Raw genomic sequence first — 22,247 nt, 5'->3', positions numbered from 1 at the left:
CCAGGCAGAAATTTCTCCTTAGTATCCCATTTAACAGAATCACAGAATCACTGAAGTTGAGCCTGAATCCTTGGAAGTGGCCACAAATTGAAGGGATGATCCTAAACACCCCGATCCACCTTGGAATTAGTCCTGCTTCCAGCAGGAGCTTGGCCCAGGTGGCCTCCAGAGGTGCCTGGAAACCTCAGTTACTCTGTGATTACGTGAATAAAACTTGTACTTTGGGCATTAATGTTCATTACAGTGATCAGCTTTGTGTTCCCTGGCTGTGAACAGGGAATTCTGTCCCCCTTTCTTTCCTTGGAAAACCAGGCAGCCTTGCTGCAGGTCAGCATTGCCTAATTCCCACTTACTTTGGGCCACTCCATAAATCTGTTCATGTCTCAAACTCAGCAGTGGAAACTTAAATATTTCAGAAAATCAGAATGTTGTGCTGACTGACCAGTGTCAGTGGATATTGTGTAAAAATCCAGCTTCACCTTCCTTGGAATGTTTTCAGCACATCCCTGGCAGTTTATTGTGTTATTAATCAGCATTTGAGATCTGATCTCTCATGGATTCAAAAGCCCAATAACTTTGGACCAAATAAACCAGGTCAGAATTTACCTGATCTGCTGGTTGGAGGTGCCTTTGTGCCAGGAGGGAATGGTTTGGGTCTGGAAAATACTGGGATTTTACTGAAAAAAACCAAGATACAGCTTAAATAGAACCATAGAATCACAGAATCAGCTGGGCTGGAAGGGACCTCCGAGATCATCCAGTCCAACCCTTGATCCAACCCCGCTGTGGTTCCCAGCCCATGGCACTGATGCCACATCCAGTCTGTCCTTAAACACCTCCAGGGATGGAGAATCCACCCCTTCCCTGGGCAGCCCATTCCAATGGCTGAGCACCCTCTCTGCAAAGAAATTCTTTCTAATCTCCAACCTAACCCTCCCCTGGCACAGCTCAAGACCCAGCCCTCTTGTCTTGCTGATGGTTGCCTGGGAAAAGAGCCCAACCCCCCCTGGCTCCCCCCTCCTGTCAGGGAGTTGCAGAGAGTGAGGAGGTCTCCCCTGAGCCTCCTCTTCTCCAGGCTGAGCCCCCCCAGCTCCCTCAGCCTCTCCTCACAGCACTTGTGCTCCAGTCCCTTCCCCAGCCTCGTTGCTCTCCTCTGGACCTGCTCCAGGACCTCCATGTCCTTCCTGAGCTGAGGGCCCAGAACTGGACACAGCACTCCAGGGGTGGCCTCACCAGTGCTGAGTCCAGGGGCAGAATCACTTCCCTGACCCTGTTGGCCACCCTGTTCCTGAGCCAGGCCAGGATCCATTGGCCTTCTTGTCCCCCTGGGCACACTCTGGCTCCTGTTCAGCTCCCTGTCCATCCCCACTCCCAGCTCCCTTCCTGCCTGGCTGCTCTCCAGCCCCTCTGGCCCAGCCTGGAGCTGCCGGGGGTTGTTGTGGCCAAAGGGCAGGACCCGGCCCTTGGCCTGGTTGAACCTCATCCCGTTGGAATCAGCCCATGGATCCAGCCTGTCCAGGTCCCTCTGCAGAGCCCTCCTGCCTTCCAGCTGATCAACACTCCCCCCAGCTTGGTGTCACCTGCAGATTTGCTGATGGTTCACTCAATCCCCTCATCTAAATCATCAATAAAGACATTAAACAGGACTGGGCCCAGCACTGATCCCTGGGGACACCACTGGTGATGGATCCCATCTGGATGCAGCTCCATTTCCCACCAATCTCCAGGCCTGACCATCAGCCAGTTCCTAACCCAGCACAGAGTGTCCCTGTCCAAGCCTTTTCCAGGGATGTGCCATGGGGGAAGGTGTCCAAGGCTTTACTGAATTCCAGACAGACACACCCACAGCCTTCCCCTCCTCCACCAGGCAGGTCACTGTGTCATAGAAGGAGCTGAGGTTGGTCAGACAGGACCTGCCCCTCCTCACTCTGTGCTGACTGAGTCTGATCCCAAAATAATCCCAAAATAATCCCAAAATAATCCCAAAATAATCCCAAAATAATCCCAAAATAATCCCAAAATAATCCCAAAATAATCCCAAAATAATCCCAAAATAATCCCAAAATAATCCCAAAATAATCCCAAAATAATCCCAAAATAATCCCAAAACAATCCCAAAACAATCCCAAAACAATCCCAAAACAATCCCAAAATAATCCCAAAATAATCCCAAAATAATCCCAAAACAATCCCAAAACAATCCCAAAACAATCCCAAAACAATCCCAAAACAATCCCAAAACAATCCCAAAACAATCCCAAAACAATCCCAAAACAATCCCAAAACAATCCCAAAACAATCCCAAAACAATCCCAAAACAATCCCAAAACAATCCCAAAACAATCCCAAAACAATCCCAAAACAATCCCAAAATAATCCCAAAATAATCCCAAAATAATCCCAAAATAATCAGTGTTTCTCAGCCCTGACTGCACCAAATCCTTGTTACGTTTCTCTGACTGATATTTTTGAAATCTTTTCCTGTATTTTCCCCGATGAACTTCTGGTGCTGAACTGTTTGCAGACAAGAGGATTTTGTTACTCATTTCAGTAGCTGGACTTAAATGCTGATGATTTTCATCCAATTTGTTTTACTGGGCTTCTGGCCAAAAAAAAGAAGAGATGTAAAACCTCATTCTGTACTTGAATAAGACTCGTTTTTTTTTTTTACTCTCTGTTCTGACACACCAGACAGGGTTGATATGGGCTATAAAGCTGGAAATAAATGAAATTATCGGGTTATTATGAAATCCAGTTGCATTTTTGTGGGAGTTTTGGGTTTGTGTGTGGCCTCTGAAGGGCTTTTGCACTGCAGTGGGTTTGCTTTTCCTTGGTTTTTCCTTCCAAGCTGATGATTGCTCCATGAAATGAGCAGGTTGGGATGAGACAACCTGACCTACATTCCCTGTGTTCTGGCTAAATAACATCTTTAATCTTCAGGGACGGGGTGGCCAATTCCCTGTTTTAAGAGGGAAATGGGTTCCTGTTTTTCCATGTTCCTTCATTCCTTGCCCTCAGCTGTGGGCTGGTGACTCCAAGTGGCCCAGGGCTCACACTGCACTGGGGACAGGCCATGGAGGAGCTCACACCTTCCCTGCTCCTGCTTCCAGAGGCTTCCCAGGCCAGGGGGAAAGCCTGGAAAACTGGAATTAGGTATTATTTGTGATAAATGATATATAGTTTCTGAATGATCACCACGTGCAGTTTGAACATAAACTAATGGACAACTGAAAACCAGAGTTTCTTCTCCCAGGGAACAGGAGACAGGACAAGAGGAAACAGCCCCAAGTTGTGCCAGGGGAGGTTTGGATTGGACATTAGGAATAATTTATTCCCTGGAAGGTTTGTCAGGCATTGGCACAGCTGCCCAGGGAAGGGGTGGAATCACCATCCCTGGAAGGGTTCTAAAAACACGTGGATGTGGCACTTGGGGCCGTGGTTTAGTGGTGGATCTGTCAGTGAATGGTTGGGCTTTTCCAACCTTTAATGATTCCATGAAACCACTTGAAATACAATGTTAGGAGAATATTGAGTGTTGAGAATGTTGAAGATTGATTTCAAACCCATTTAATTACCATCTTTTAGAGGGTAAGGATTGTAGGAGCTAAAGGGGTGCTGGACTTGGTTTGTAATGTGACCTCAGAAGGGTTTTTCATCTTGGCATGAACTGGGAAAGACATTCCAGGTTTTGGTGGCTTTTTTTTCCTTGTTCCCATAAAGAATTTTCACTGATGAATCCTGTGAATAGTGAATAATAAGACCTAGAAAATAAACACATAAAGCTGTGCCAGGGGAAGTGATAAATGCTCTGGGAAGTGCTGTCAGAACTGGGAATGTTCTTGGCAAAATAGGGAAAAATAAGTCCTGAATTGTCAAGGTGAAATCTGCCTCGGTCACTGTTACTTGGTCACCTTAATTTGGGGTAAAAACTCCCTGATGTTGGAAAAATTGGTCCTGAACTCCACTGCCTGTTTTTCCAGGGCTCCTAATTCTGCAGCTGCATTTTCAGCTGGATTAGGGAACTGAAACACAGGTTTATATTGAATTAATCCGGCCCTTTAGTCCTGATTTTTTAGGAAGGAGAAAAGAGCTGAAGCCTTTGGAAGAAATTATAGAATATTTCTGATCTTTTGGGAAGATCAGATTGTTGGAGTTAATCATCTTGGAAGTTCTCTTCCCCATGTCTCTAGAAATCTTCTTTTTTTCCTTTGTTCTCCTCGGTTCTATTGTGTGATATTTTTACTGGGATATTTTAGTGGGCTGGGGGGGCAGAATAAAGGAGAACTAACCTGGATGTTTAAACTTTGAGGAGTTCAAAACCAAACATTGTTCATATTTCACAGTCAGAGATCCAAACAGGAGCTGCTGCTCCCACTGTTTAATTCCCTGGCACTGTGTGGGGGAGTGGTTGTGGTTCGTTCAGCTTTATTTTTGTCTTTTATCCCCTCTTTTATGTGTTTAATAGCAAAACTGAACTTTTGAGGTGTTGGATTTCAGGGAAAAAAAGCTTACTGAGTTTCCTTCATTTGGGTTTAATTACATGGAAGCCCTCAGAGATGATTATACTAATTTACTAAATTTTTACTTCTTGCTTGCAACAGCTTCATTAAATACCTGTACCCTGGTACACACAGTGCAGATTCCTGCCATTGTGTTATTTCTTGGATATTCCTCTTTGGAATGAGGATTAAAAATGAAATCCTGAAGCAGAATGTGCTGTTGCCTCTTTGCTTCCTTCCAGCCGCTCCCTCAGGAGATCCCTTGGAAAGGAGGGATTATTTTCTTTTGCTGGTGGGAGCTGCCACTTGGAGCTTTGGGCTTTTGCTTGGGAAAACACAAATTAACTCAGGACCAGCAGGAGAATCCTGCTTGTGTGGGAAGTATTTGACTTCAGGAAGTGATTATCTTTCCTTAAGGATCTGTTTTGGTGGATTCCCCATCCCTGGAGGTGTCCAGGGAAGGCCTGGATGTGGCTCTCAGTGCTCTGGGCTGGGGACAAGGAGGGGATCAAGCACAGGGTGGCCTTGATGACTTTGGAGATCTTTTCCAACCTCAGTGATTCCATGATTCTGTTACTTCAGTCTCTCAAGTGTGGATGGTTTTTGACCCTTTTCAGAGCATAAAATGTGGATGTAAAGGCAGCTGTGGATGTAAAGGCAGTGTTCAGGCTTGTACTCTGGTCTCATATATTCAAACTGCTTTTATATTTCACTGCTATTTATAGGATTTCTTTATAGTCAGATAATCTCCAAATACAGTTTTAAAAGGTTTTCAGTAGCCCTTTACAAAGGTATCTGCTAAGTGTTCTTTAATTATTCTCTCAAGATAAGAGGAAAGACTGAGGAATTATAGGTTAAATGTTGTACTATTTCAAGATTTCACCCCAACTGTGCAGTGAAAGGGACTTTCCTGTGTGGATGTGATGTTATCAGAGACAAATGGAAAGGGATAGGGGATAAATACTTATACAATGTCTAAAAAATTGATGTTTACTCACTTTTGCTGGGCTGGGGCTTTGCTGTACCTGCTGGCCTCTGTTCTGCTGCTTAAACATGAGTTTATCCCCACCTTCTTCCTCCATTCCCATTGATTTTATCATCTTATTTACAATTCCTTACATTTCTCTTTGGATCTGGACAAAACCCAAATTGGAATGTACCACATTAATGTGGATATTCAGAGAGTGATGGAATGGTTTGGGTGGGAAGGGACCTTAAAGCTCATCCAGTGCCACCCCCTGCCATGGGCAGGGACACCTTCCACTAGCCCAGGTTGCTCCAACCTGGCCTTGGACACTTCCAGGGATCCAGGGGCAGCCACAGCTTCTCTGGGAATTCCATGTGGATGGAAATGCAGCTGTGGATATAAATGCAGCTGTGGATATAAATGCAGTTGTGGATGGAAATGCAACTCAGGAGGTAAAGGCAGCTGTGGAGGTAAATGCAGCTGTGGAGATAAAAGCAGTTGTGAAAAAATGCAACTATGGAAGGAAATGCAGCTGTGGAAGTAAATTCAACTGTGGAGGTAAAGGCAGCTGTGAAAAAATGCAGTTGTGGATGTAAATGCAGTTGTGGATGTTGTGGATGTAAATATAATTGTGGAATTAAATGCAGCTGTGGAATTAAATGCAGCTGTGGAATTAAATGCAGCTGTGGAATTAAATGCAGCTGTGGAATTAAATGCAGCTGTGGAATTAAATGCAGCTGTGAAAAATGCAGCTGTGGATGGAAGTGCAACTGTGGAAGTAAAGGCAGTTGTGGATATCCATTAAAACAGGGTTTGGGTCTGGACTTTTCTCTCCTTCATCCTGGGAAATCCTTTTCTCCGTCTCTGACCTTTTACTTTTGCCCCTCCCATGTGAATTCCCACTCTGTGGATCACTGTAACTCCACCAGGCAGTGGATCCATAATTCCTGGTGCAGGTGACAGGGAGCATTTTTGTGTTCCTGGAATACCTGTTTTCCCAGTGGTAATCCTAATAAACCTGCCTGGCTGTGCTGTCTGGGAAAAGCTGTTCCAGCCTCTGTGGCCTCAGGAATGGGATGTCCTAGAGGAGAAATTTCATTCTGAGTTCAGGAACAGCTTCCTCTGGTGCCTCATGGGGAAGAAAAATGATGTTACAGCTGCTTTTCTAGGCAGGAATCCAAGTTAATTTCAATTTCTGCCCTCCAAGTATTGCCTGATTATAATATAGAAGTTAACTGGGCTTGCTTGAAGTTATTTGCATAAGATGGCTTTTAAAATGTAATTTATAACATTGATATAAGTAAGAACATCATTTTAATGAAATAACAAATATTACAATATTGTCATATAAAAATATGTATAAATAAATAAGTAAATATATATATATATATATATATATATATATATAAATATTAGAAACCCAACAACCATTGAATGAACACAGGACAAATGTCAGACTCTGATCAAGGTGATGAATAGTTTTGGTGTTTTGTGATTTATGTGGATTTGGGAACGTGAAATAAATGCCTCAAATGATTGGCTGATGTGCACAAAATCAGGCTCAGATTTTTGGGATCTAAAATGGGGAAGGAGCTGCCCCTTTTAGCAAAGTTTAGGAATCTGGATGGAATTTTAGGCAGCGCCTGAGGATGGGGAGGACCCGATTTTTGGCCTTTGGGGATGACTTGAATGTTTTATGTATTTCATAAGGAGTAAATAAACACACACACACTGAAATGGAAAAAATAACGTGTTTTTAATCAGCAATTAATGCCTTGTAGCCCATTGCCACAACTCCCCCACGCCGGCGCCGGAGGGAGGAGTCCTGGAGCCGAAGCAGCAGCAGCGAAACCCAGGGATCAGCGGCCAGTGGGATCTCCCTGGGAGAAGCAATCCGGAGGAAAACTGCTGCTCATTGGGTATTTGTGCTGAGCTTTGCTGGGCTTGGGGCTGGAAGGTTAATTATGGGATGGAAATGATCATCACAGAATCATGGAATCAGCTGGGTTGGAAGGGACCTCTGAGATCATCCAGTCCAACCCTTGATCCAACCCCGCTGTGGTTCCCAGCCCATGGCACTGATGCCACATCCAGTCTGTCCTTAAACACCTCCAGGGATGGAGAATCCACCCCTTCCCTGGGCAGCCCATTCCAATGGCTGAGCACCCTCTCTGCAAAGAAATTCTTTCTAATCTCCAACCTAAACCTCCCCTGGCACAGCTCAAGACCCAGCCCTCTTGTCTTGCTGATGGTTGCCTGGGAAAAGAGACCAACCCCCAGCTGGCTCCCCCCTCCTGTCAGGGAGTTGCAGAGTGAGGAGGTCTCCCCTGAGCCTCCTCTTCTCCAGGCTGAGCCCCCCCAGCTCCCTCAGCCTCTCCTCCCAGCACTTGTGCTCCAGTCCCTTCCCCAGCCTCGTTGCTCTCCTCTGGACCTGCTCCAGCCCCTCCATGTCCTTCCTGAGCTGAGGGCCCAGAACTGGACACAGCACTCCAGGGGTGGCCTCACCAGTGCTGAGTCCAGGGGCAGAATCACTTCCCTGGACCTGTTGGCCACCCTGTTCCTGAGCCAGGCCAGGATCCATTGGCCCTCTTGTCCCCCTGGGCACACTCTGGCTCCTGTTCAGCTTTCTGTCCATCCAAACTCCCTCATGAAGTGCTTTCTCTGCCTTAATTGAGATCCCACATCCCGACCACTCCCGTCTGCCGGATGTGCTGCCAAATGTTTAATTGCTCCGAGGATTCCAGGAGCTCACAGGTGGTTTGGAAGGACTGAGCTGATCAAGAGTTGTGTTTGTGAACGATTGGAAGAACCTTGTGCAAAACCTGGGGCTCCCACAGCAAAATTCTGGTGTGGAAAAGAGCTTTAAATACCTTCATAGCGTTTCAGACTTTCAGGTATTAAACAGGGGTTGTGCTGGACTTTGATCATTCACTGGGGTATTTTATTGCTTTTATTAGTTTATAATTTTTTTTTACATTAAAAACTGAGTATTTGTATAAGAAATACAACTTAGAATCAGTAATTATGTTGTTTCAGTACTTAGTAATTATTTCCTTTGGAAATTATTTCCTCTTATAAAACTTCCTTGCTGCTGGAGCACTTTTTTCTCCTGTTGTGTTTTTTAGGGAACTGAGCCATGGTTCCAGCTTCCAGCAGAAGTAGATTCCAGCTGTTTAACTGCTGCCTCAGAGATGAAGCTTGGCCTGACTTGTGAGAGGAATGACCTGTCAGAATTCCCTACTCTGGAGGAAGGAATGTTGTCTTTAGGAGAAGCATCCAGAAGACTTTTTCCTGGAGAGCCAGCCCAGGGCTCACTGCTGGGTATGTTCACAGTGACCTTTTTTTAACTGCTCAACAATTAAGATTTTACTGTTAAATCAATCCCTAACCTGGATGTGATTTCTTTGTGTTTCCAAACTCCTTTTGGTGTAATTTTATTGTCCAAACCCACCTCCCAAACGAGACAGAGGGTTTGTCCCTCCCCTGGAACTTCTCTAACAGATTATTTTTGTCTCGGGTAAAACTGAAAATCTTGTTTCTTCCTTTAGAATTAATGGCAAACCTGAGTAAAGTTTGCCATTTTTCAGGTCCTCTCTGACTGAGATGATAGTTCTCTGTATTCTTAAAATCTGTATTCATTCATGAGTCAAAAATCCTTATTTATTCCAAAATGGTAAGTATAATAATAAAGTAGATGTATTTGCATTTATAACATGAAAAACTGTTTGTGTGTTCAGGCTTATACCTTGGTCTCATATATTCAAGCTGCTTTTATATTTCACTGCTCCTTATAGGATTTCTTTATAGTCAAATAATTTCCAAATACAGTTTTAAAAGGTTTTCAGTAACCCTTTACAAAGGTATCTGCTAAATGTTCTTTAATTATTCTCTCAAGATAAGAGGAAAGACTGAGGAATTATAGGTTAAATGTTGTCCTATTACAAGATTTCACCCCAACTGTGCAGTGAAAGGGACTTTCCTGTGTGGATGTGATGTTATCAGAGACAAATGGAAAGGGATAGGGGATAATTACTTATAAAATGTCTAAAAAATTGATATTTACTCACTTTTCCTGGGCTGGGGCTTTGCTGTACCTGCTGGCCTCTGTTCTGCTGCTTAAACACGAGTTTGTACCCACCTTCTTCTTCCATTCCCGTTGATTTTATCGACTTAGTTACAATTCCTTACGTTTCTCTTTGGGTCTGGACAAAACCCAAATTGGAATGTACCACATTAATGTGGATATTCAGAGAGTGATGGAATGGTTTGGGTGGGAAGGGACCTTAAAGCTCATCCGTTTCCACCCCCTGCCATGGGCAGTGACACCTTCCACCATCCCAGGTTGCTCCAAGCCCCATCCAACCTGGCCTTGGACACTTCCAGGGATCCAGGGGCAGCCACAGCTTCTCTACCCAACCTGTGCCAGGGCCTCCCCACCCTCACAGCCAAGAATTCCTTCCCAATATCCCATCTATCCCTGCCCTCTGGCACTGGGAAGCCATTCCCTGTGTGCTGTCCCTCCATGCCTTGTCCCCAGTCCCTCTCCAGCTCTCCTGGAGCCCCTTTAGGCCCTGCCAGGGGCTCTCAGCTCTCCCTGGAGCCTTCTCTTCTCCAGGGGAACCCCCCCAGCTCTCCCAGCCTGGCTCCAGAGCAGAGGGGCTCCAGAATCCTGGAATGATCTGGGTTGAGAGTGACCTTAAATCTTCATCTCCTTCCACCCCCTGCCATGGGCAGGCACACCTTCCACTAGCCCAGGGTACTCCAACCTGGCCTTGGACACTTCCAGGGATCCAGGGGCAGCCACAGCTTCTCTGGGCAACCTGGGCCAGGGCTGTGCTGATTCCCAGTGATGTGTCCGTTCATCCATGGCGAGGTTTTATCCCAGGAATAACCTGATTGAACCCAGGTAGGCATCTTTTCCAAATGTCAGTGTTTTCAATAATGTTGTGCTGCTGCTGAACCTTCCCCAAATCTTCCTTTAATCATGGAATCCCGGAATGGTTTGGGTGGGAAGGGACCTTAAAGACCATCCAGTTCCACCCCCTGCCATGGGCAAGGACACCTTCCACTAGCCCAGGTTGCTCCAACCTGGCCTTGGACACTTCCAGGGATCCAGGGGCAGCCACAGCTTCTCTGGGAATTCCATTCCAGTCCTTCACCACCCTCCTGCTTTGTCCTTGCCTCCCTCCTTTTGTAGGATTGTTTTATTTAATATATTTTGTAGCATTTTTCTCTTCATTATTATCATTTGCAGAACTGTTTAATCCATAAAAACTTCCTGATATTTATCAGGGTTTGTGTTTTCAGTGCAACTGGAATTAAGGAGAAAACATGAAACTTTTATTATGACATATTTTTAATACGATATATATTAATATATGTTTTTAATATGAAATATTTTAATTTGATATATTTAAAATATATCTTAATGTGATGTTTTAATACGATATATTTTAATATGAAATGGTGTAATATGACATATTTTTAATATGATATATCAAATATATTTAAATGATATATTTTTAATATTAATTTTTTAACATATATATTTTAATATGATGTATTTTAGTATTAAAATCTAAAAATGATATATTAATGTAAATTTTTCAAAATATATGTTTTTAATCTGACGTATTTTAGTATTAACTTTGAAAAATATGATAGATTTTCAATATATATTTTAACTATTAAATTTTTAAAATATGATATTTTAATATGACACTTTAATATCATATACTTTTAAGGTTATTTTTAATATGATTTTTTAATATCATATACTTTTAAGGTTTTTTTATATGATATTTTAATATCATATACTTTTAAGGTTATTTTTAATATGATTTTTTAATATCATATACGTTTAAGGTTATTTTTAATATGATTTTTTAATATCATATACTTTTAAGGTTATTTTTAATATGACATTTTAATGTGATATTTTAACATGATGTTTAATATGACATTTTAACATGATGTTTAATATGACATTTTAATATGATTTTTAATACGATTTTTAATACAATTTTTAATATGATCTATTTTTTATGGTATATTTTTTATGGTATATTTTTTTATAGTATTTTTAATGGTACATTTTTTAATGGTATATTTTTTAACGGTATATTTTTTACTGATATATTTTTTATCATGATATAAAGACACAAGAATTCCCTCTCCTGCTGCTGCTTCATTTCTTCCTCTTTAGAGCTGTCCCGGGAGCTCCAGGCTTTTTGTACATGCATTTAATTCCCAAGTATGGGAGGAAAGGTGAGAGGGAAGGAAAAATTAACCTCCAACATCATTTATTTCTCCTCCTCTTCAAACCCATCCCGAATTTCCCTGCAGGAAAGGAGCCTCCCGTGGCACAGCTTGACGAAGGCACCGAGGTTTTGTTTGTGTTTTGCCTTTCCTTTTTTTTTTACCTCCCCCAAATGGCAGCTTGACAGTGGCATTTGGAATTTTCGGCAGGCTGGGAAAGAGAGGGAACATTCCCAGCTCTGCCTGCTCGCTCAACTCGCCTGTGAGGGAGCTTTTGACCTTCAGGAGAGATCCGTGTTTTGACACGAGAGGGATGGGCTGACGTCACTGGCTGCTTTCAGCTCGGAGCAGCTGCTCCTGTGCCTGCAAAAACCCGCCTTGTGGCTCAGCAGAAGGAGCCCCTAAATCATCCCCAGCATCCCAAACGGGGATCACGGGGATCTTTTCTGCCTCCCCCGAGGGGAACGAGTTGCTGAAAGCGAACGCGCGAAGGTCGCGTGCTGGGAGATGGGGGGAAAAAGCTGGAGGAGAAATGTGGGGCATGGCTGGGTTTGGGGGTTATAATATAGGATCAGGGGATCAGACCCAGCCAGCACGGGGTTTAGGAAGGGCAGGTCCTGTCTGACCAACCTGAGTTCCTTTTATGGTCAGGTGACCCACCTGGTGGATGAGGGGAAGGTGTGGATGTGTCTGTCAACTTCAGCAAGGCCTTTGACGCCGTCTCCCACAGCACACTCCTGAAAAAGCTGCAGCCACAGCTTGGCCAGGGGCACTCCCTGCTGGGTCAGGAACTGGCTGGAGGGCCGGGCCCAGAGAGTGGTGGGGATGGAGCTGCATCCAGGTGGGATCCATCACCAGTGGTGTCCTCAGGGATCAGTGCTGGGCTCAGTCCTGTTTAATGTCTTTATTGATGATTTAGATGAGGGGATTGAGTGAACCATCAGCAAATTTGCAGGTGACACCAAACTGGGGGGAGTGTTGATCTGCTGGAAGGCAGGAGGGCTCTGCAGAGGGACCTGGACAGGCTGGATCCATGGGCTGATTCCAAGGGGATGAGGTTCAACCAGGCCAAGTGCCGGGTCCTGCCCTTTGGCCACAACAACCCCCGGCAGCTCCAGGCTGGGCCAGAGGGGCTGGAGAGCAGCCAGGCAGGAAGGGAGCTGGGAGTGGGGATGGACAGGGAGCTGAACAGGAGCCAGAGTGTGCCCAGGGGGACAAGAAGGCCAATGGATCCTGGCCTGGCTCAGGAACAGGGTGGCCAACAGGGCCAGGGAAGTGATTCTGCCCCTGGACTCAGCACTGGTGAGGCCACCCCTGGAGTGCTGTGTCCAGTTCTGGGCCCTCAGCTCAGGAAGGACATGGAGGTCCTGGAGCAGGTCCAGAGGAGAGCAACGAGGCTGGGGAAGGGACTGGAGCACAAGTGCTGTGAGGAGAGGCTGAGGGAGCTGGGGCTGTTCAGCCTGGAGAAGAGGAGGCTCAGGGGAGACCTCCTCACTCTCTGCAACTCCCTGACAGGAGGGGGGAGCCAGGGGGTGTTGGTCTCTTTTCCCAGGCAACTCTCAGCAAGACAAGAGGGCTGGGTCTTGAGCTGTGCCAGGGGAAGTTTAGGTTGGAGATTAGAAAGAATTTCTTTGCAGAGAGGGTGCTCAGCCATTGGAATGGGCTGCCCAGGGAAGGGGTGGATTCTCCATCCCTGGAGGTGTTTAAGGACAGACTGGATGTGGCATCAGTGCCATGGGCTGGGAACCACAGCGGGGTTGGATCAAGGGTTGGACTTGATGATCTCGGAGGTCCCTTCCAACCCAGCTGATTCTATGATTCTATGATAGGAAATAAAATCAGGATCGTAGCGCCTCTTAAATGGAATTTATTGAGCTCCCGGAGGTGCTTCTGCAGGTCATCCCTGCGGCTTCCTACAGGGAGCAAGTGGATTTCCACCGAGAATGGAGCTGCAGGGAATCTCAACTTTCCTCTCTCTTCCTTGGTTTTATGTTCCCTTTTTTCCTCACGCTCCTCTCCTGGCCTTGTCAGTCCTCTGCTGCTTCAAGTCAGTGATCCCCAGCATGGTTCCTCCGAGTGGGAACCTCTGGGGAAGGTGGGAACTGTCAGCCTGAGGCAGATTTATGGCTCAGCGGAATGGGAATGCTCCTGGGAGAAGCCAGGGGAGCGAGTTCCTGAAGGATCTCAGTGTGAGGGGACAACTCTGCACATTCAATCAGCTGAAATCTCCTACTGAAAAGGAAGAGTTTGTTTTTTTCCTTGTCCTGCTTTTCCTGTTAAACCCACTCTGTGAGTCAGGTCACCTTGTTCCTGGAATGTGATGGTTGGATTGGAAATGGTTTGGGTTGGGAGGGACCTTAAAGACCACCCAGTTCCACCCCCTGCCATGGGCAGGGACACCTTCCACCATCCCATGTTGCTCCAACCTGGCCTTGGACACTTCCAGGGATCCAGGGGCAGCCACAGCTTCTCTGGGCAACCTGTGCCAGGGCCTCCCCACTCTCACAGAGAGGAATTTCTCCCCAGTCTAGTTTTCCTAATATAATTGGAGAAAGGCTTATTGGTTCTCTTCTGTGGAACCCATGGATGGTCCACCTGAACTCTCTGGCACGTTCTGTAGGGCCCCATGTGGGTTGGATCCCACGGGTTGGATCCCGTTGATGCCCTCAGGAGGGTCTGATTTGTCCCCAGGTTTGCAGAGCTTTGGTGTTTGATGTTGGATCCTTGTTTGATGGGACCTGAAATGCTCTGAGTGCCCAAATCCCTTCGTGCCCACCTCCATCCAAATGGAATCAAGGCTCCTCAGACTTCTTGGTTGCACTCAACTGATTTAGTTCCAGAAGGTTCTGGTGATGGGAAACGTGTTTGTTCGACCTTCCAGCTGTGTGATCCTCCTGGAACATTTAGAAATAGGGAATTGTGGTCCCCAGAACCTGCAAACACCATTTAACAGCAGAACCAGAAAATCATGGAATGATTTGGGTTGGGAAGGGACCTTAAAGCTCATCCAGTGCCACCCCCTGCCATGGGCAGGGACACCTTCCCCTATCCCAGGTTGCTCCAAGCCCCATCCAACCTGGCCTTGGACACTTCCAGGGATTCCCTGCCCTGTATGGATGCTCTGTGCACTATTTCTTGGCAAACATCTGCCTCATCCATGGGCCTTCTCTGGAAGAATTTAGGAATTTCTGGAGTTTCCCATAGGGCAGGGCCAAGAAGGCTCTGGAAGGGAGTTGATGCAGTGAGAATTCCCCGTTTCCAGCTCTGCTTGGAGAACCCTTAAATCACTTTTTCATCTGTTTGACTTTCTTTTTTTTTTAATACGATATATTGATTTATCAACCAAGTATTGTGACTTATGTTCTGTGTATTTATATATATATATGTGTGTGTATGTGGACATTTATTTTATCAATATACGTCTAGATATATTACAAAAAATAGTCTGGTTTTGGCAGCTTTTTTCCTGTTATTTCCTGATCCTTCCCTCAGTCCTTTTTGTCTCTTCATTCTCAAAGCACACCCAGTTTTTATTGTCTGGAAAAGCCTTTTCTTTAATGGCTCCTGATTTTTGCTTTAGCTGGAAAAATACGTTTTCAAAGTGAAGAAATGGAGCTTAAAATCAGGCAAACTTACTTATTTTCCTTCTATTGTTTAAATCAAATTAAGATGCCAGTTGTGCAAACATGAAATTGGAGTTACAAGAGGAATTTGAGAACTCCAAATAATATTATTTTGTTTTATTATTTTAAATATGAAACAAGAGTTAGGAGGGGGAAAAATCCATCCAACAGGGCTAAAATAATTTAGATTCCAACTTGCTTAAAGTTTTCCCCTCTCCTTATTTTTTTTCCCCACATTCCATGTGTGCCATAATTAATTTTGTCATCCAGCTTTGCTTACCTTGGAACCCTTTGGAATTCCTCTTCTTCTCACATAACTCAGGAGTAGCTGTTTATACCTATTTTTAAAATATATATATCTACATCCCTTTTTCCCTTCCTTCCCCCCTTTCCCTTCCTTCCCCCCTTTCCCTTCCTTCCCCCCTTTCCCTTCCTTCCCCCCTTTCCCTTCCTTCCCCCCTTTTTCCTTCCTTCCCCCCTTTATCCTTTCCTTCCCCCTTTTTCCTTCCCTCCTTTTTCCTTTCCTTCCCTCCTTTCTCTTCCTTCCCCCTTTCTCTTCCTTCCCCCTTTTTCTTTCCTTCCCCCTCTTTCCTTCTTTTCTTCCCCCTTTTTCCTTTTCCTTTTCCTTTTCCTTTTCCTTTTCCTTTTCCTTTTCCTTTTCCTTTTCCTTTTCCTTTTCCTTTTCCTTTTCCTTTTCCTTTTCTTCCCCCTTTTCCCTTCCTTCCCCCCTTTCTCTTCCTTTTCCTCTTTCCCTCCTTTTCCTTCCTTCCTCCCTTTTTCCTTTCCCCCTTTTTCCCTCCCTCCTTTTTCCATTTCTTCCCCTTCCTCCTTCCAGAAAACCATTTTAATCCACATTTAACCAAAACGAATTAAGTCAATTTTAAAATTCAGTTAACTTTAAACTAAAGTTTTATTGTTAAAGTTATTCCTTGAAGTTTTATTATTCCTTGAAATTTTATTGTCCCTTGAAGTTTTATTTTTCCTTGAAATTTTATTGTCCCTTGAAGTTTTATTGTTCCTTTATCTTGAATCCCGAAAGAAATTCCTTTATCTTGAATCCCTAAACAAAATAATCCCGTGTAGCCTTTACTGTAATGGAAATTTATGGAAAAATGGAGACTGGGAAAGTGGATCAGTGGGGTCTCCTGGTTTTTAAGGAAGTAGGAGGTGATGTGGACATTCTCCATGGAAATCAGGATGGGAGGGGCTGACCAGGAGTGGGAAAAGATGGGAATGTGCACAAGAGGAAGTTTCTGGATTAAGAAAGGAAGTTTATGGATAAGTTAGACATATCAGTGCCATGGAATGTTTGGAGATGGATGAGAAGAAACCTGATTTTGCTCCATGACAAGAAACCTGAATTTCCTCCCTGAGAGAACCTGCTCCAGCAGAGGGATCAAGGGATGGCATTCCATCATTTCCCTGCACTTGGAATGGGGTTGGGATGGGAAGGAAAAGCTCTTATTGCTCTTTTATCCTTCTTCTTTCCCCAGAAATCCAGGAAAGTCGATTCTCTCCGTGTCTCCCACTCCTGAGGTGCTCAACAGGAGGCCCAAAGATCCTGGAGGAGTCGCTCTTCCAACCCTCGGGAATGGATTTTATTCCCTTGAGGTGGGAGAAAATGCCATTTATTTCTTTATTTCACCAATAACACCCCGTCAGTAAAAAATACTTGAATCCTAAATAGGCTGAAAAATAGTGACATACTAAGAAGAAACTAATATTCTTATTGTATTTCTTTTTATTATGTATTTTTATTTATTTTATTTAATTTTTATTCTTTTGTGACTGTATAGTTTAGTATATAGTTTACATATACTTTATACATATAATATATGTACTTATTATAATATCTATGTGTAATAATATTTATTACCTATAAATATTATATTTTTATTTTAAAAATATTTATACAAATATATTATAATGTTAACACAGTATTTTACAATCAGTTATAAAATTATCAATTACTGAATAAAATGTATTTTCTAATTAGTTATAATGTTTTAGAAATAAATATGTATATAAAATTATCAGTTATTGAATAAAATTGGAGTATTTTGTAATTAATTATAAAATTAATATAATGTTTTATAAATAAATATTATATGTATATAAAATTTTAAATTATTGAATAAAATATGACTATTTTCTAAATAATTATACCACCAATCTCATGTTTTATAAATATTATATGTATATGAAATTATCAATTATTGAATAAAACAGGAGTATTTTCTAATTAATTAATTATACAATTAATAGAATGTTTTATAAATAAATATATTATGTTTTATAGATATGCATTTTATAAACCTTTTAAAAAATCTATTATTATTTTATAGGGCATTTTTGATATTTCTTTTTTTCCCATTTCTTCAGACTTTGGGCCATTTAGGGGATGTTTTTTTGTGTATTTTGCTAAACTCCAGGTGTTTTTTTTTTAATTCAATAATTGATAATGTTATAACTGATTGTAAAATATTGTGCTAACATTATTTATAATGTATATAAATATACTTTAAAACAAAAATATAATATTTATAGGTAATAAATATTATTACACATAAATATTATAATAATGTTAATAATATTTTACAATTAGTTATAAAATCATCAATTATTGAATAAAATATGAATATTTCCTAATTAATTATAGCATCCATATAATGTTTTATAAATAAATATTAGATGTATATAAATATGCATTTTATAAACATTTAAAAAAATTTATTATTAATTTATAGGGCATTTTTGATATTTCTTTTTTTTCCCATTTCTTGAGGTTTTGGGCCATTTAGGGGATTTTTTTGGTGTATTTTGCTAAACTTCAGGTATTTTTATTATTTTATTAGATGTATATGAATATGCATTTATTAAACATTTAAAAAAATTTATTATTATTTTATAGGGCATTTTTGATATTTCTTTTTTTTCCCATTTCTTGAGGTTTTGGGCCATTCAGGGGATTTTTTTTTGTGTATTTTGCTAAACCCCAGGTATTTGCTTAAGGGAAGTTCTGCTTTTCCCTGTGATATTAGAGCAGAAAATCAGGATATTTGGATAAAAAGGATAATGAGAAATTCACTTCCTTTTCTTACCTCTTCCAGAGGAATTCCTGATGTTTCTGGAGTGTCCCAGGAGCCTTCCCACATCCATGAATGTGCATCCCTGAGTGACACAACCCCTCCCTTGGATGCTCCCAGTGGCTGCTCCTTGTCCCAACATCCCCTTCCATCCGGATGCGCCGCCGATCCCGGAGATGCCAATTTGCCTTCCCAAAACTCCTCATCTGGACAACTCGGGAACCAGGAGGCCAATAAATCCTGGAAAACTGATGAGGAGGCATCAAGTCCCCAAAGGAGTGAAGATCCCACAAACTCGACTCCGGAAAAGAGGCCGAACCAAGCGGGAGCTTCTCTCCCACCGGAGCCCCGGAGCACGTCTGGGAATGATGGACATTCCCCCGGTGCCAACGATGGTCCAGCTGCTGGTGTGGAGCTTCCAGGGAAAGAGAAGGAGTTCCTGAGGCAGGAGGAGTTCTCATCTTCAGGGAATTCCTCCTACAAAACGGCCCTGACGGAAAAAAGCGAGAGGGAGACGCAAAAGGAAAAGGTGAAAGCGGTTGGGAGCGGGGGAGGAGTCCTGGAAAAGCTGGAAAAGAAGGTCCCTGAGCTTGATTTGTCCAATAATTCGTCTGGTGGCTCGAGGAACGACCACTTTAAAAATCCAGGTGCTCCTGATGTTCTTTCTGCCAAGACTTCTGAGCCAGGGCAAGGAATGTCGAAGGGACATGGAGTGGATTTAAACGGCTCCGGAAGCTTGAACTTTGTTCCTGAGGAACTCCTGGATCGTCAGTGCAAACAACCCCCTCCTGCAGTGGGATTTGGGAAAGAGGAGTCACTCCCTGCTGTGATGAACCCCAGGGACTGTGCACCTGGACAACCAGTTGCTGACATGGAGATGCCTCCGTGCAATGAGGAATCTCCGGCGGGAGCGGATCCCGGAGGGAGCGGGAATGAATTAACTGCTTCGGATTTTTCCATACAAAGGGGCCATAAAGTCACAGACATTTCCCCTTCCTTCAACCTTGGAGTTGATGCCTCGTTCTCCCTGCGCTTGGCTCATCCCATCTTTCAGTCCACTCCAGGGATGCTCCTGAAGAAGAATGTGAAGGCGGAAGAACTCGGTGTCCCGGTGAGCCAGTCGGATCTCCAGGTCTCTCCATCATGTTCTGATGTTCCTTCAGGGAACTCACCCCTGTCCCCTGGGAAGCAACATTCGCCCCGACGTGCTCCGAAGGAAAACAAGGAACATTTGGAGCCCTTCCAATGGAAATATCCCCACACTGGAAGAATCCAGTCCCTCCCATCCCTTAGTTTCATGGAGAAGGTTGGATCTTGGAACGTGAGCCAGCCAGAGGAGGTTCCTCATGCTGGGATTCCTAGTGGATTTTCTCCTGGAAGAAAAGCCTCCAGTGCCGTTGCCATTCCCTCCAGCCACGTTTTGTCCCTCCAGAAGAGCAGCAGAGATCCCGAGGATTTTGCTGCTGCTCCCCCTAGGGAGGCAGGTTCTCTGGGAAGTTTGCACTTCCCAAGTAAAAACTTCCTGCTTGTCCCCCCTCTTACGAGATCCCAGTCGGACAACGCCGTGAACGTTTCCAGCAGGAAACGTTCCTTGGCTGGAGTTATTCCACCAGCAAATTCCACAGAGGCACTGCAGTTTCCAGAAGAAAAAAACCATGTTTTAGGAGTGTTGGACAATAATTTAGGAGGCTCCACGATCCAGAAGGTTGTTTCTGGATCCAGTGGTGAAGACGCGGAAAATAACAACACGGGACAAAGCTCAGATCCCGATGTTTTGGTTTCCAGTGTTGCTCAGCTCCTTAAAAAGGATGGAAACTCTCCAGCTGGTGATGGGAAGAATTGGGATGCTCCCGAAAATCGGTCTCTCAGCCTGAATATTCCTGCTGGTCCTGTCATCCTGGACAACTCGGGGGCAATTTCCCCGGATAGTTTGAACGTTCCCGTTAGTTCTGGGGGGAGCAGCCAGGGGGGTTTGGGATCCACTCTGAACTCTGGGGGGGTCTCCAGCCACTTCCCCAGTGCAGGAGGTGATAACTTCCTCCCTGGTGGAGCAACTCCTTTGGAAACTCCGAAGAAACAAGAGTTGGATATTGAAGAAAGGATCCCAGTAAGTGTGGTTTTGGTTTAACCTCTGGTGTCGGAGTTATCCCTTTATTTTTTCAGAGTTATCCATTTTTTTTAGAGTTATCTCTTTTTCCAGCCGTTTCCAGTGCCTAAAGGGGCTCCAGGAGAGCTGGAGAGGGACTTGGAACAAGGGATGGAGGGACAGGACGAGGGGGAATGGCTTCATAGTGGAAAAGGGGAGATTTAGGTGGGATATTGGGAAGGAATTCTTGGCTGTGAGGGTGGGCAGGCCCTGGCCCAGGTTGGGCAGAGAAGCTGTGGCTGCCCCTGGATCCCTGGAAGTATCCAAGGCCAGGTTGGAACAACCTGGAATAGTGAAAGGTGTCCCTGCCCATGGCAGGAGGTTGGAATGAGATGATCCTTAAGTTCCCTTCCAAGCCAAACCATTTCATGTTTCCATGATAGTGATAAAAAAGTGAAATCTTGTGAATAATTTGGTTGTAGCTCTTCCAGCAGATCCCTGATGTGCCATTCCTGAGCTTCCAGCTCCTTTCAGAAGCTCAGGTTATAATTATCCAAACAGGAGGCTGAGACTCGAGTGCTGAGTAAGGAAAGGCAGGAGAACTGAACTCCACACCCCCAAAGCTCTGCAGGAATAGCAAACCCACCCCAGAAATCCTTGGGAATGAAATCTCTTTTGATTTGCTATAAATACCCATTTTTGCTTGTTCACTTTGTTCCACTTTCTAAGGCCCTAAACTCTTTAATTCTTTCCATATTGCTCCTAAAAGACATTCAGAGCCACTTCATACCTTCCCTCCTTTCTGCCTTCCTTTCCTAATCCAGATTTCTTCCCTGCTTTGGGAAGGTGGGAGAGGCTGGAGAAGCAGCCCTGTTAACTCTGCTAATGGCTCTTGAGTGGTGGAGAAAATGAGATGCAGATTTATGCTAATGAGAAACGTGTCATTATCCCCCGAGGGAGAGGCTGCTCCTCTCACAGGGTGACTCCCATAATAATCAGCTCTTTGGGGCTGGGTTTTAAAAGCTTTTTTCTTTTTTTTGCTCTGTTTGCAAAGAAGTGTTGAAACAAATATAAATATTGTAGGGGTGGTGTTTGAAACCAAATTCAGGAGGTACAAAGGTGATTTATGTTTCTGATTGTGATTAGGCCTAGTTTGGAGCCCTGTTTCTGAGGAATTCTGCTCCCAGAAATCACAAGGTAAAGGAGATCAGGTCACTTCTGTGGCTGTTAATATGTAGGTTTAGCATAAAATCAGAGGAAGTAGAGTTGGCCACCATCCATGAAGTAATTAATCTCATTTTCTTGGCATGTTTAGGACGTAGGATGGATGAGTTGAAATGAATTTGCTTCTGCAGAGGATTAAATCCAAGAAAATTTTGGGTTCTTTTTTGAGGCAGATGATTTCTGTATGTAAACTTAGAAAAATTGCTTCCTCAGAAGGTCCTAAACTACCTTTAGTAGGTTCTTAAACCTCCATGAGACTCCTTCAAAATCCATTAATTCAGGGAATGCTGCTGTGTGTGTCTGACTTGACAATCTCCTGGTGTTTTCCCGGGAAAGTTGAGAGTAGGTTTAGGATGGATATGAGGAAGGAATTCCTGGCTGTGAGGGTGGGGAGGCCCTGGCACAGGTTGGGCAGAGAAGCTGTGGCTGCCCCTGGATCCCTGGAAGTGTCCAAGGCCAGGTTGGACAGGGCTTGGATCAACCTGGGCTAGTGGAAGGTGTCCC

At 43.9% G+C, this 22,247-nt stretch overlaps 1 protein-coding gene across 1 annotated transcript in view; it reads left to right on the top strand.

Moving 5' to 3' along the window:
- ALMS1 (ALMS1 centrosome and basal body associated protein) overlaps positions 1-22,247 on the top strand; it is a 67,909-nt gene that overhangs the window by 4,956 nt on the left and 40,706 nt on the right. Inside the window, exons 2-5 of the mRNA XM_051798155.1 lie at positions 7,248-7,385; positions 8,592-8,787; positions 16,841-16,958; positions 18,458-20,540. Coding sequence (XP_051654115.1) covers positions 7,248-7,385; positions 8,592-8,787; positions 16,841-16,958; positions 18,458-20,540 — 2,535 coding nt within the window. The remainder of the gene's footprint in view (positions 1-7,247; positions 7,386-8,591; positions 8,788-16,840; positions 16,959-18,457; positions 20,541-22,247) is intronic.

The sequence above is a fragment of the Manacus candei genome, unplaced genomic scaffold (genome assembly GCF_025592945.1).
Source record: "Manacus candei isolate 608988 ecotype Guabito, Panama unplaced genomic scaffold, ASM2559294v1 h1tg000048l, whole genome shotgun sequence".
NCBI lineage: Eukaryota > Metazoa > Chordata > Aves > Passeriformes > Pipridae > Manacus > Manacus candei.
The sequence above is the reverse complement of the archived record's forward strand: the minus strand, read 5'-3'. Positions and strand labels throughout refer to the sequence as shown.